Source organism: Fundulus heteroclitus, chromosome 14, assembly GCF_011125445.2.
Source record: "Fundulus heteroclitus isolate FHET01 chromosome 14, MU-UCD_Fhet_4.1, whole genome shotgun sequence".
Lineage (NCBI taxonomy): Eukaryota > Metazoa > Chordata > Actinopteri > Cyprinodontiformes > Fundulidae > Fundulus > Fundulus heteroclitus.
The window spans coordinates 31,522,944-31,538,051 of NC_046374.1; the positions used below are offsets into that span (position 1 = coordinate 31,522,944).

Consider the following 15,108-nt stretch of genomic DNA (forward strand, 5'->3'; position numbering starts at 1 on the left):
CGCAGCGTCGCAGCAACGCTAACGACGAGCCCGTCAGTGGAAAGAATCCTGGAGGAATGTGTGAAAGGTAGGGATCTGGTCCTGTACTGACAAAAGATCCTGGATCATAAAAAAAAAAAAAATGGAAAGTTTCCCACAGAATAGAGCCGACAGTGAAGATATGAAGGGAAAGAAACTGATTTATGTTTTCATTCCTCTCCTTTTACCAGGAGGAAATAATTTCTTTATTAGCGTTTGAATGCTGCATATCATCTTTGATTAGGATTTTTTTTTGTTGTTTGCATACTTGCAACCCTTTTATTTTATCATTATGTATTAATACTTCAGCCTATCACACAGAGACGCTCAAGCTTTGTTTTGAAAGAGATTAAAATAAACGAGTAAAGCCAGAACAGTGTGTCAGAGACAAAAACCACAGTTTGCTAAAACCAAACAGCAACTGTTATATCTGCAAAACAGCCGTCGGAAAAATGGGATTTTTAATGGTGTTCTGTTTAAATGTGCAGTCATGAATGGTGAGTTATCATTATGTAGTGCCTTTGCTTCATTTTTCTCCAAAAACTAGACATTTTTATCCCTGCTGGGGTTCGGTTTGGCAAAACCGACTGACCAAGAAGGCGACATCCTGAATCCAAAAGGTTCCATCAACAACTTAAAGGACTAAAAGTGTCTAAAAGCAGCTAGTTCTCGTTTAACCACACCACAGGCTGGATGACGAGAAGCTTCCTTCTGTCTCAGGGTTTAGTTTTGGTTGCCTGTCTCAGTGGATTCACTCCCCTCCAGTCAGAGTCTCTCTTTTCCAGACGTACTTTGTGCTCTTTTGTCTCCTGTTTGATAGATTCAGCAAAGATTTCCCTCCCTGGATCCGCCAAGCTGGTAGAGTCCCACCCCAATAAAAAAGCCTTGTAACAATGTAATTACAGCGAAAAGTGGTTCTATAGGGGATAACTCAGGGGGCTCATTTCAGATTTCCTTTTATAAATAATCCTAACGACATGCTGTTCCCTTTCATGTCATATTTAAGCAATATTTTGTATGGATTCATTTTCTCCTTTTGGTTGTGAAACAACAAAATGAAATGAGTGATAATTGTGGAAGGGAGGGTGCATATTACAATATTAGATGACGATGAAAAAGCGAACCTGTGCAAGCATGGAGAAATAAAAGTGTGTTTGCTCACTGAAGGCAACGTAAACCTGTGGTCTGTGCGTCTTCAGCTGCTCCAGAAACTGCCAGACACTTTGAAAGTTTCTTCTTCTTAAAGAGGAAGAAGAAGAAGGGGAGCAGGGGTGAGGAAGAGGCGAGGAGGAGGACTGCACATGTGTGAAGTGTTTCATCTCAGAGGGAGAATGAAGAAGAGGCCTTCTCTTCATCTCTCTCGTCTTCCCCTCAGCCTCATCGCACTGTTTGCCCCACTTCTTCCACTCCTTTTTTCCCTCTCCCTTCTTCCTCCCACTCATCCTCCCATCCCTGCTGCTTTCTCGCCGTCTCTCTCTCTCTCTCTCTCTCTCTTCCTCTGACCCGCCGTCGCCTCCTCTTTCCATCTGCCTCATCTCATCATACCTCTCTCTGCCCCTCCGTCTCTCGGACTTCTGTCCCCGTCCCGCCTTCCTCTCTCCTGCCAAAGCCTTTTACTCATCTGTTCATTCTCTGTTGCTGCTGCCCCCCCCCTTCCCTCTAAATTCCTGCCGTGAGAAGGAGTGTGAAAGCAGCTGCTGCGAGATGGGCTCCGATTAAAGACGCAGACGGTGGAAATACGTGGAGGAGAATTAAAGCAAACACTGGCGATCACATAAAGAAACGGTTAAATAATTATTTCTGATTCTGATTAAAAGCTGATAAAAATATTAAAAGAACAGGTTTTACCGATCGGTAGAGAAAGCAAGCACTGACAATATGATAAGCGTGTCCTGTCCACATTTACAGGCGTCCTGTTGTTAAGCATAGTTTTGTGTATTTTATTCTGTTGTTTGCTCAATACCTTCCTTATTTCTGTACTTCTATATTTTGACTGTTTCTTGTATAGATCAGATGTTTTTAATACCCTCTTTCTCTGTCCAGGGACTATAGATGGAAAAGAGCCCCTCAGCTAGCTCTGGTGCATTGGACAAATTCCTGTTGTTGTACAAAGTTCTACAAACATTAGACTAAAAAAATCCAGGAAGACTCATACATTTGTTGATGTGATGTGAAAATAAGTCCTACACCGCAAAAAGGGAACTAAAAGTAAGTCAAATTTTCTAGAAATTAGTCTATTTTTCATTGATTTGAGCAGGTAAATAAGACTATTTGCCAATGGGATTAGTAGTTCTACCCTTATAATAAGATAATTAGATATTATTAAAGTGATGATGGAGAAGAATTGTTCCTACTTTAAGTGAAAAAATCTTATTCCATTGGCAAATAATCTTATTTACCTGCTCAAATCAAGAAAAAATGCACTCATTTCAAGAAAAAAATACTTAATTTTAGTTCCCTTTTTGTAGTGTACTAGAAGGGCATCGTTAGTCTTTCTGATCATTCACTGAAGCATTATGATAATCGCTGATCCTTAAAACTAGATCAACAGTCCCCATCATAAATAAGAACTAGCTTCGCCCGTATACGGGGTCGGGTTTAGCCAAAATGGAAATAACATTATCTAAAGATGGCCTCTCAGAAAAAGATGGCAGTAAGTTACTGTGACAGTCGCTGGCAGAAACGTTTGGGAAGAACCTGCCGGTCTGGTTCAAGGATACAAAGCTGGCATTTAATCTGTAAACTTTCTGGTGTCAAGCGCTGCACTTTCTCTGACCTGAGCCAAAGTCTGCCTTGTTGGAATCCATTACAGCGGAGAGAAGAGCCGATAAACTGCAGCTGGAGCTAGAAAAAAAAAATCAATTGAAAGCAAATCTGCAGGAACTGTGTGCAGTAATTTCGTTTATTTATTTTTTATTTTATTTTTTGCTGACCCAATTGAAACATATTTGCTTCATGCACTTCGATGTTAAGTAAATAAAAGTGAAAAAGTAATTCTCAGCGCATACGGATACCAAAGCTACCCTGAAAATGATGTCCAACTCCAGTTCCACACTCACATTTGAAAGTGATATTTTTTTTTTCTAAAATTACTCAGACATCAAAGTGAAAGTCCTTTCCTCATCTCCCTTGCTGACATTATTTATATTTCCGTAAACTAAATCATTTAAAAATGCATCAATGCTCTGCTTGGCAACCTGATCACATCCAAATATCAGCGTTTCAGGAGGTGCTTAACTTGATGATTAACTTTAAATGGATGTTAAATTTCCATTTTTAAAAGTAAAGATCAATGTTTTATTAAAAGATAAAATTATTACTTATTGATCAACTTAAGGATTCACTTCAAATAAAACAGGAGCTAATAAAGAAGGAAATTGTCTAAATACTAATAATAAATGCAGTCAAATGGTAATTTTTTATCTATTGAGGGAAAAAGTTACAATACAAACTGAACTCTTGTCTTCTAACGTATAAAGCCCTTAATAATCAAGCTCCATCATATATCAGAGCTCTGATTACCCCGTATGTTCCTAACAGAGCACTTCGCTCTCAGACTGCAGGTCTGCTGCTGGTTCCTAGAGTCTCTAAAAGTAGAATGGGAGGCAGATCCTTTAGTTATCAGGCTCCTCTCCTGTGGAACCAACTCCCAGTTTTGGTCCATGAGGCAGACACTCTGTCTACTTTTAAGACTAATCTTAAAACTTTTCCTTTTTGACATAGCTTATAGTTAGAGTGGCTCATGTTACCCTGAGCTATCTCTGTAGTTATGCTGCTACAGGCTTAGGCTACTGGAGGACATCAGGGCCTATTTTTCTCACTCTGCTGAGTTCTAGTGTTCTCCAATTTTGCATTGCTTGTCGTCATTTCAGTTTTTAACTTTTTGTTCTTGCTTCCGTTCCTTGTCTGTTAGAACATAATCAAAAATCCTGATTGCTGCCGACGCTGATCTTCAATCACTTGAGCTCAGGGCAGCATTTGAAACCATTACCCATCACATCCTGCTTGACAAATCAACTTCCACTGGTGTCTCTGGCACCTCTTTGAATTGGTTACACTCAAGAAGTTCAAATCAGTGACTCCTCAGTCACCTCAGGTGTACCACAGGGCTCTGTTCTTGATCCTCTGTTATTCATCATCTATATTTTTCCACATTTTCATAAATCCTGGTACTCGCTTTCACTGCCATGCAGATGACACCCAACTGTACCTCTCCAAAAAGCCAAACACCACTCTTCCACCATAATTTCCTCTGACTGCCTCTGTGACATTAAATCATGGTTTAGTTAAAAAGTCCTCAGACTTGTTGACACCCAGTTCACTATAACAGTTTCACAATTGCAGTCGATTCCTCAGTTTCTCCCCTCAAGCTAGAAGTCTGGGTGTCATCCTTGATAGCACTTTTTCTTCTCAATCCCATGTCCATAGCATTACTCGGTCTGCATATTACCACCTTTTGTAACGCCAGCCGTCTCTGTCCGTCTCTTACACCCACCAGCACAGCCATCCTCATCAATGCACTCATCAATTCATGATCAGATCACTGTAACACCCTTCTTTCAGGTCTGCAGCTTTTCTAGAACACAGTCACTGTGTTCTAGAAAAAAAACTGCATCAGTAGAATCCCCTCCACACACTGCAAGAGGGAACTAAAAGTAAATAAAATTCTCTTGAAATTAGTCTATTTACCCTTAATCTGAACAGGTTAATAAGATTACGTGCCACAGGAATGAGTATTTTGACCCTTAAATTAACATACCTAGATATAATGCACTTGTAATAAGATGATGGATATGAGTTGTTCCTATTTCAAGGACAAACATCTTATTCCAATGGCAAATCATTTAAACATGCCTGCTCAAATACACTAATTTCATTAAAATTATACCTTCTTTTAGATCTTTTTTGCAGTGCAGAACACCTCCTTTCTATCCTTAAACATCCTCACTGGTTACTCATCAAATATCTAATCAGCTTCAACGTGTGGCTTGTGTTTACTCAGGTCATTTTTGTCTGATATAAAAACGTTGTTTGCTGATCTGACAAATTCATGTGTGAGGGGCAAAAAAAGCATAAACAGAATAAATCTGGCAGAGAGGGAGGGTTTTAAAGTACTATATGCAGTTTGTGTTTTTGTTGTTTTTAACTGTAAAAAAAAAAGCAGATAGGAAAATTTGAAAAATAGGAAAAAAAGAAACGACAACAGAAGAAGAAACAGATGCGTCACTGTCTTTGTCCTTTCAAAGAAGTCAACAAAGCCCCCCCCCCCCACTCCTTTGCTTTAGACAGAGAGATTTCCCGTCATGGTGATGCAGATGCCTCAAAACAGTCCATAAACTCCTATTAAAGAAAAAGTCTCAGTCTCCTCAAAAGAGAAAAAGCATTAAGTATTTTTTTCCTTCATTTTCTGATGTTTCTTCTTCGCCTTCTATTCACTTTTTCACTTCTTTATTACTTCACTCGCTCTCTAATCTCCCGCTCCTTGATTTCCTCTCTCTAGCTGGAGTGTAGCTGTTTAGGGAATCGATGGGGAGACATTTACACTGAGTATTGCGGTGCTTTACCGAGTTTTTTCTCAGAGAAAATGCAGAAACAAAAAAAAAAAAAAACGCGGCAAGCAGACAAACATGCTCCCCTTGTCTGCAAATCCTATTTCACAGTGTGTCTGCTAAAGAGCGCTTTAATTTTCCTCGTCTCAGCAAAGTGTGGTATGGAGCGTCACAATGAATGAATGTACAGCTCATTATCTCTCTCTCACATGCAAAAGCATTAAAATAGAAGGAAAAGGAAAAGCGAGGCGCATTGATAGAAGAGCAGGACTGGAGGCAGCAGATTACCAGGCCACCACAGGAAGCCCTTCGCCCGTCGGGTCTGAGCTCACCTGCTTCTCGCCGCTCGGCCTCCGGTGCGACAGCAGCAGCTCCACGGCGCCCACCACCTCCTTCCTGATGGCGTAGAGCAGCGCGTCCCCCGTGTGGATGCCGTGGTCCAGCAGCAGCTCCATGATCTCCAGGTTCTCGTTCTCGATGGCGATGAGGAGGGCGCTGCGGCCCAGCGGGTCCAGACAGTTCACGTCCATGTTGTAGTAGACCTCGGCCTCGCGGAGGGCGTGCTTGACTCCTGCATAGTCGCCTGGGGAGCGAACGGAGACAGGATGGTAGGAGCCTGGAGCCCGAGACGTTCCCGTGATACTTTCAGTTTGGGTTCGTTTTCGGTAAAATCTGTTTAGAACGGTCAGTCTGGGTCGGGGGTGTGAAACCTGTGGCTCAGGAGCCGCGAGCGGCCCTTCAGTCCCCCCCCCCCACTGCCGCTCCTAATGACTTTCACCAGATATAAATAGGATTGAGCAATGTTTTAAAATCTATAGGTAATAAATTAATGCTGTTTTGTTTTGCACCAATAATGTAAGGAATATTTTTTGTAGGGTGAATATATTTTTGGTCTTCTGGTTGATATTACGTGCGTTTTTGGTGCTGTTTCTATGTAAAAAAAAAAAAAAAACTGGATTATTTCTCTTACACGGCAAAAAGGGAACTAAAAAGTAGATATTTTCTTCAAATGAGTGCGTTTGTCTTCAAACTTATCAAGGTAGATAAGATCATCTGCCAATGGAACGCGTATTTTGAGCCCTAAAATAAGATAATTAGATATCTGCAAATTAGACGATGAGTTGTTCTTATTTTATGTGCAAAAATCTATTTCCACTGGAAGATGATTTAAACTCTCCTGCTCAAATCAAGGCCAAATACAATCATTTCAAGAAAATGTTACTTTTAGTTCCCCTTTTTGCGGTGTATTTAAGAATCTAATGCTTTTATTTATTTAATAAGCTTATAAAATAGTTTCTTTTTCCTTTTATTTAAAAATCTAAACATATTTCTTATAGTAAATATTGTAAAAAATGGTAATTAGGTTTTGGAGGCTCACTTAGCCTTTGTGGCTCTAAACAGATTCTTATCTTATTATTAGCTGGACCAAAGGCAACAAAGGTTGCTGACCCCTGGTCTGGGTTAATAGAGTTCAACAATATTAAAGCCCACGTCTTTTGAATAATTTTCTAATTTCTTCTGGAGTCGGAAAAAACCTGATAAAAGATAAAAAGTATTTTTCACCTGTTTTCCATTAATTGCTGTAGAAATATATTGGGCATTTTCCTCATAATTCTTTAAAAAGGGACAAACTTTCCCATTAATAAAGGCAAAGGAGAAAACCCAGCTGTTTTTGAAGCTCCTTCATGATTCGCAGTAAAAAAAGTATCTAAATGTAGAGTTTACCAAACTCTGTCAGTATTTTTATACTATCAATGGTTTTTAAACAACCGGTGTATAACTCTGGAAAATCATGGGTGAAATATTCAGCCTAGAGAGGGGTGTCCCCAGTGCGGCCCGGGGGCCGTTTGTGGCCCCTGGAGTGATTCTGTGCGGCAAGTACAGAAAGGTTTGGCCCACCAGCACAGATGGTTGATGCAGATAGCGGCTTTTTTTTTTTTTTTTTTTTTTTTTTAGCTTTAATTAGAGCAAATTTATGAAGGAAAGCTAAAATCTTACTATGTAAAATGGTACATCACAAAGTAATTGTATCTTAATAACCTCGCTTTTTACTTTCTCTTTAATTTCACAGTAAACCATACCACATATATTCAATGACATTTACTCAAATGCAGAATTTCATTCACCAAAATCTGCTTTTGACTACTCTATTAAAATTGACTAAATTACAGCAAGTGTCTTCAAAGCAAGACACTTGCTGTAACTGGATGGCCATATTTCAATAAGGCAACTATGTAAAACACTTCTACGTTTTCATACACCCCTTTAATGATGATATTTCAATGGTTACTCATTTTAGTTCTTTTGAATAATATCTTTTGACCCCCATGACAAAAAGTTTGGACACCTCTGACCTAGATGGTGCCAATGTCACACCATTTACATCTGGGGTGTCCAACGTATGGCCTGGGGGCCAAACGCTGCCTATGGAAGAATTTTGTGTGGTCCCTGACCGCAGTTAAAGGCATACTATGCAACATTTTTCAGTTAACTAATGTGTTCCATACCGTTTTGGATGATTAAATGAGTCATTTCAGGTCGAACAAAGGTTTTCTCGGCCGCCCTGGTGGTCTGTGGGGGAAATACCGTACTTGCAAGAGCTCTCGGCCCACACACACAGAAGTCTCGCTTTACGGCGAGAACTCCATGTGTTTTTGCCCTGCCATTCACTATATGCACGTGCGAAAGCAACAAAGAACCGCAAGGTGTTTTTTTAAATTATTATTATTATTATTATTATTATTATTATTATTTTTTTTTTTTGGAATGTTTGCAAGGCGGTAGCGTGAGTTTGGCGAGGCGGCCGACTCGCAAAGATAGCGCTGCGGAAACCCTGATGTTCATACCTTCACTGTGTTAGTCATTGTTTTTACTGCCGTTTTTTCGACTTTTCGTTGCGTTCGCCTGTCTGCTAAGCTCAAAACAACCGCGCCTGGCTTGACGGAGAAACCAGAACAGCTGAGCATCTTTACGACAGTGCACTTTTACTTTCGCCCTCTGGGGGGAGCCTCGCTGGAAAATCAACCCCGGTTGCATAGTATACCTTTAAACAATGGTGCTGATGCAGATGGACACTTTTTGTAAAAAAAAATATGAAAATAAAAACATTTTCTAGAAAAACTAATTAGAAAAAAAAATATTATCTAGGTTAGGACATCTTTCTCTTTTTTTTAATGTCAATCCAATATTTGTTGTTTTCTACTTTAACTAAAATGCTGCATGTTTGATGCATTGCTTGGCCGGCAAAAAAAAAAACAAAAAAACAAGTTCACAATAACATTATTTTGCTTTTTAATATTGTCAAAAGAATAAATGTTATGGCTCCTGTGAGCTTTCAACTTGCTGATTATTGGTCTGCGGTGCAAAAAGTTTGGACGCCACTGATCTACATTTCTGGTCCTGTTGAAGGCTCAACGTTACTCATCCAAACTACTTTCAGGGCCCAAGTGTTTTCTCACCGTATGCAGTTTATATGTGTTTAAATGTGTTTATTTAGGGTCCAAACCTTACAGGAACTATGTCTTTGTGAGTTCAGTGTTAAAAGTTGCACTGAAACCAAGTTGTCACTTTAGGTGTTGCTCTCATAACGAGACTTTTCTAATTAAAATCTGACATTGTAAATATGACAGATTTGATCAACACCTTCGGTGGAGAGTCTTTTTGTCCTGAAAGAGGCAAACGCTCAAAGCGTAGTATCACGCTGAAGGACATCCAGACAGTTTTCTGAGGAACGTCCTGCAGAGGTGTTGACACCTGTGAACTGCCGCTGGCTGCAGACCGACGGTCCAGCTGCTCAGCCATCAGCACCGTTTAACGGGTGACTGGATGTCCAGAGTTCAGGTGTGCAGGGAACAAACTGGCTCTTTGGTTTCAAATAAACAGATGGCTTATGGGAGGCTCTCTCTCGCGCTCTCCTTCTTGCCTGTGTGTGTTCTTTTACCTTTCTCGACAGCGGTGAGGTAGGCCCGCTCCTCAGCAGACAGCTCCACTTCAGCTCGGACAATCTGAAGCGGGATGCGGTCGCGGTACGGCGAATAGATCGCCTACAGGATGGAGAAAAAGTGATTGTGATCCAATTGAAATAAAGAAATTGCTGTGGTTAAGAGATGACGGCAAAAATAAGACAAAACTCATTAAAAAAAGGTAAAGAAAGCCACAGTTAAAACTTCCTCAAAGACTATTTTTTCTCTCATTCTTAAACTGACTTAAAGTGTGATTTTGTGGAGTAGCTATTAGTCATCAGTACCCACCTTACTATTGACAGCCCTGAAAGGAACCTCAGCTAAGAGAAACTTGGACATTTTTTTTTATTTTTTATTTATTTATTTATTTATTTTTTTTTTTTTAGATAAGTCATATTGTCAAAATCAATCAAGATTAAAAATCAACAAATTGAAGTAACTCATATTTTCTGCACTTTAATTTAGCATTAGGCAGTTGTTTACACTTTTACTATTAACTAAAACAATGTCTCCTTTTCTACAGGCAGCTTAACTTGGTGTAGTCTTTGAGCGTGACCAGTCGCAACGTTAAATGAGAACGTGCACAAAATGAGTCGCTAATGCAGCGGGACAAGTGTCTTTGCCTCCCACTTTTTTTTCCTCTAATAACTTTAGCAAACTTAGATTATACTAGTGATAGCTAAAATTGTTAGGGTTAGGGTTGGGAAGAACAATTAAGATAAATGTCTTCCACCACAAAGATGCTTGACGTGAAGGATCTTGACCCTGGTTGAGGGCATAAAGCCTAAATGCGTTGGTCAGCTAATAAAGTTGTTTCCTACTATTTAAAGCCTTACTGGAGTCTTCACCACATCTTTGACCCACTGCATGCAATTTGGGACTCAGTAAAGTTGAGCCAGAAACTTTTGGATTTCCACCAAAAAGATGGAAGATTATAGAGAATCCATTCATTTGATCTTAAAATATTGCTACATATTAGCTTCCTGATGTTATAAGCATTTCATTTCAATGTATGTGGTTTTATAACTCTGTTGTCGACTTTTATACATATTGGGTTTATGAATATGATAAAGAATGTGTAAGCATGCCTGCACAGATAAACTGTATGCTGGGCAGGAAAAGTAAAGTGACTCATTTCATGTAGGGGTTAGCTTGATGCCAATGATCTGGTAGCTTAAACTCCCCCAGTGAGATTTTCTACCTAATTTTCTGAACTGAGATGACCCAAACAAACACATTTCACACAAAAAACATAAATAAACAGGTTGATTCTTTGACTTTATGAACAGTTTTCCTCATGCAGGGGGAGATATCTGACATTCCTTGCGGTCGACACAGAAAGTCAGCAATTTGCAGACACTTAACAGCTATAACACTATAACCAATCACAATCTTGTTATTCATGGTTAGCTGAGAAACCCTGTAACCCATAATTCACAGACATGCTCCTTTGACGTCAGCTGTGGATGTAAATATTTAATGTTGCAGCGTTCATGTCCAACACATGATGCGATCACAGCGGTGTCCCTCAGCAGACCAGCAGCACATCCTGCAGGAACGGCGGTGGAATGGCTAAAAACACTTTGGATCTAATGGTCTTTGTGGAAAGCAAAGCTAATTGACAGAAAACAAGTCCCAAAACCAATCAGACAAAATTATCCAAAGTGTGAGGTGTGTATTCAAGACAAACAAGGATTTAATAGCTAATTAGGAAATAGCTTATTCAAGCACTCCCACTGGGACACAATTAGCATCTGTAGTGTCTGATGGTGTTCAAACCGCTTGAACTTTCTGAGAGTTTGTCATTACAACTACACCTTCAACTAGCTTTAATTGTATTTTCTGTGATAGACCAATTCAAAGGTGTCCATGATATTAAAGTGGTTTTCAAATATTTTTGTAATAATCTAAAAGGTTAGACAAGCATTTTTATTCAGTACCCTTTACAAAGATGCCCCTAAATAAGAACCTGATAAATCTGCCTTCAGAAGTATATTGTGCACAATATACGCAGTGTATTTTGTTTTCTGAAGGCCTTTACATCCAATCCTGAATCTGAGTGTAACTTTGCAACTGTTTTGGTAAATGGATAAATAACTAAGCTGGAGGAAAGCTTTTAGTTTAAATTATGCTACTTTTTAAGGGATTGCCAGACTCTTTGAGCCACTCCATTTGTATTTCTACTAGTGATCAGCCGGCAAGGTGTCGGTGCCAAAGTAGTTAACCCACCTTTTTGTAGTAGAGTTGCGTCATTGGATTCATCTGGACAGTCTGGAAAAAGAGAAGGAGAAAACAAACAAACTGTTAACACAGGAAATCTCAAAATGGGAGTAATTTGACAAGAGCCATACGGGCAGTTACCCAGGGCGGCACTAGGATGGGAGTGGGAATAAATAGCAAATGTTTCTGTCATCTGAAGCCTGACCAATTCTTTTATTTCCTTCATGCACGTGCAGGCTCCTGCGTGTATTTAGAAGGTAATCCCTGCTTGCTGTTTTGTTTTTACTTTGGTCTTCTTTTGGAAGTTGTACAGCGCTATATAAATAAACGTGGAGGGATTAAACTCAAGAGGAGAAGCACAGATGGTGCCACGCCCAGGATCATGCTTGGTTTCAGAAACTGGAGCTGCAGCAATGGCAACCGGGATGTAAAACACTAGAGAAGACAAATATGCTGTAAATTGCAGCCAGAATTGACCTCGTCGTGGTCATGTTGCTTTTTATCATTGTGCTGTTAGCTTGGCTGCTTTCCTTCAGCTGTAGCTATAGACAGACCCTAAAACGGAAGGTTTTCATACAGACTGTGCACAAAAACCTGACAAAAGCATTTGAACGTGTTGCAATCTTGTCAAAAGCTGTCGAGGTGGAAATTTCTTCCTCCACGTTCAGCCGAGTCCACGCTCAGCATACAGAGAACAGCTAAGTCTCCTCCCACACTGCCACCGTCTCTGGTTATGACATGTAATCCTTATAAACCACAGCCTAACAGTGTTTAGCTCCTCTTGTTTGCACATTGCCGTGCGTTTGCCTTTATTAGTTTGAGCCTTTGCACACATTAACTTACTGCGGCATAATTACCCCGCATTTGTTTATTTTGTGAAGCAGCGTTTCGAAGGCAGATGATGCGCTCTTACACTCTCCGGCGCAGCGCGGCATTAATTTTACATCAGTCGGAAGCAGTCAGACCGAATGGCGACGAAGAAAAGGAAAACAATGAAACAATCTGCCTGTGTGCGCTGGAGTAAGGGGAGGGCTAATTAAAGTGCGGCAGGCTCGGAAGAAGAGCAGTTAATATCAAAAAACAAACAAAAAAGAGAGATAGGCACTGTTTGAGCCTGTTTTACATGTGAACGTCGTTAGTTACAGTCATTAGGCAAACCGCGGTCTGCACAGGTGCTCGCTTCCAGCTGCTCTCCCAGCGGCCCCGACGCTAGAGGACCAGAATTAAAAAGACACTGTAGCTGTGCTCAGAAGTTATCCGACTGGATCTCTGTAGGTGTTACATGAGCGGCGATGACGTCGCAGTGCTACAAAACATTTTGATCGACCCTCGTTGCTTCTCGCTCAGACTCGTTTTCACGGGCCGTCTCGTAGTAGCTGGAGTAATCATCCTTGTGTGGCTGGAAACCGCTTTTCTCCGTTTAACACGGATGTCAGAGCCAAGAACGCCAGCTGGTAACCGACGCACACTTTGATCATTACAGTCCCCATCGAATCAGATCAAAAGGTGTAGATATCGCCTACACAACAGGATTACAAAGAAAGTGTTGTCTTTAGTTCTTCATCATATTTTTAAGATTAACTTTCTTGAGATCTTGCCAACCTGAAAAAAAGAAGCCAGAATTTCTAAGAGAGGTGTTCTCTACCAACGTGCAGTGTTCAAACCTGCACCGTAAAACCTTAATTCTAGAGTGAAAAGGCTTGTCTAGAGCTACAGAAACAATTTGACTGGTTTAACAATTTTAGAACAAGCACAACGTTTGTAAAATCCAAGATAACAGATGACTTTCTTTGCTGTGAAGGCTTCTCAGAACGCAAACACACTGCTCCTAACCACTAGGCCACCGCTGCCCAGACGGTGTTAGCAGAAGGAGGGACCAGTGTGCCATTCATTCAAGAACCATCAGTGTTTATTATCGTCTCTGAGGTCATTTAAACACCAAATGAAAAAGGCCACTGCTGTGTGCTTTGGACGTCCAAGCAGCTTTTTTCAACACCTGTATTCATTAAAACATCACAAACAAGCACTTCCTGTTGGTCAGATTTCATGGCCATCCATCCATCCATCCATCCATCCATCCATCCATCCATCCATCCATCCATCCTCTGCTTATCCCAGGTTGGGTCATGCAGTGTTTTCGTTTTCTGTACCTTTATGTAGATCACATGGAGGCTATCAGTACTGTATCTTGGCCTTTAGCTCAGCTGAGTGATCCAAATGTTCTTCTTTTAAACACTACTGAGGCCATTTAAGGTGTTATCTATGGTCACAATGTCCGACTGCAGCTTGAGGAGTTGCACTGTAGCGGTTTTGGGTGAGAGCAGCGGGGTTTCCAGACGGCGAGCGGACCGCGGGCTCGTCATCAACAGAGTCTCACAGACGATGACAGCAATGTTAATGCCACAGATCTGCGTTAGGGACTCAGGCCGACACAGAAAATTGAATCTGTCATAGCAGCTGAGATACAGATCTGCATCTCAACAAGGCTGTAATTGCTTTACGTACGAGGCGGCGAGGCTGATGGAGCGCGGAGGGGTTATTCTTCAGAGGCTCCGGTAGTTAGCCATGAAGAATGTAAGAAAGACTCATCTGACTTCTGTGTCGTTGGTGGGGTTCATGAACGGCATCTTTCAAAAGCAGCGGGGTGAGAACTAAAATGAGATGCTGCAACGGTCCAGCGGCCTTAAGATGCTCGTTTCGAGGGTTGAGTGAATTATTAAAGGCTGCTACCTACTAAACAAATATTTAAAACATCCATAATGAGCTATAGGGCCATTAAATTATGTGTCCTGATGTGGCAACAGCAAAAAAATAAACAAAATGACATGATATGCTAGATGTCTACAATGATAAAATAAAATCACCTGCTGAGGTGATGCAATCCAACTAACCTGATTTAAGATTTTGGAAAGCCAAAAAACCAAAAACACAAACAAGGCAATGAAGTCAGAGTTGGTTTCAGATGCCAAAAACCTTTCACCCTTCCTTCTATGTAGAGCTTTGGGTTGTTCTGCCATCCATTCATAATATGATGATAAAGAAACAAGTTTCCCTGTCCATGTTTAGGAAGAACAGCATGATGCTGCTGCCACAACCTTTCATTGTGGATTTGGTGCGTTCGGTTTTGGTCCACGACTTTCTCCCTGACCTGTCCGCTGTGTTCCCTGGTCTCCATGATGCCATTTGATCAGAAATATCCTCTAGCAAACTTCTGAGTCCTAGATTCCTGGATCAATGTGAGCTTCTGTGCTTTCTGTGTCTCTGCTCTGTCTTCTCTAAGCCCCCTGTGGGTCGAGGCAGATGAGCGTTCATACTGAACTTGGTTCTGCTGGAGGTTCTCCTCCCTGTTAAAGGGGAGT

The 15,108-nt window shown here is 40.8% G+C and overlaps 1 protein-coding gene across 1 annotated transcript in view; it reads right to left on the reverse strand.

Moving 5' to 3' along the window:
• trpc5a (transient receptor potential cation channel, subfamily C, member 5a) overlaps positions 1–15,108 on the reverse strand; it is a 115,066-nt gene that overhangs the window by 84,936 nt on the left and 15,022 nt on the right. Inside the window, exons 2-4 of the mRNA XM_012849563.3 lie at positions 11,759–11,800; positions 9,508–9,610; positions 5,900–6,150 (exon numbers count right to left, since the gene is read on the reverse strand). Of these exons, the coding sequence (XP_012705017.2) occupies positions 5,900–6,150; positions 9,508–9,610; positions 11,759–11,791 (387 nt within the window). The 5' untranslated portion in view covers positions 11,792–11,800. The remainder of the gene's footprint in view (positions 1–5,899; positions 6,151–9,507; positions 9,611–11,758; positions 11,801–15,108) is intronic.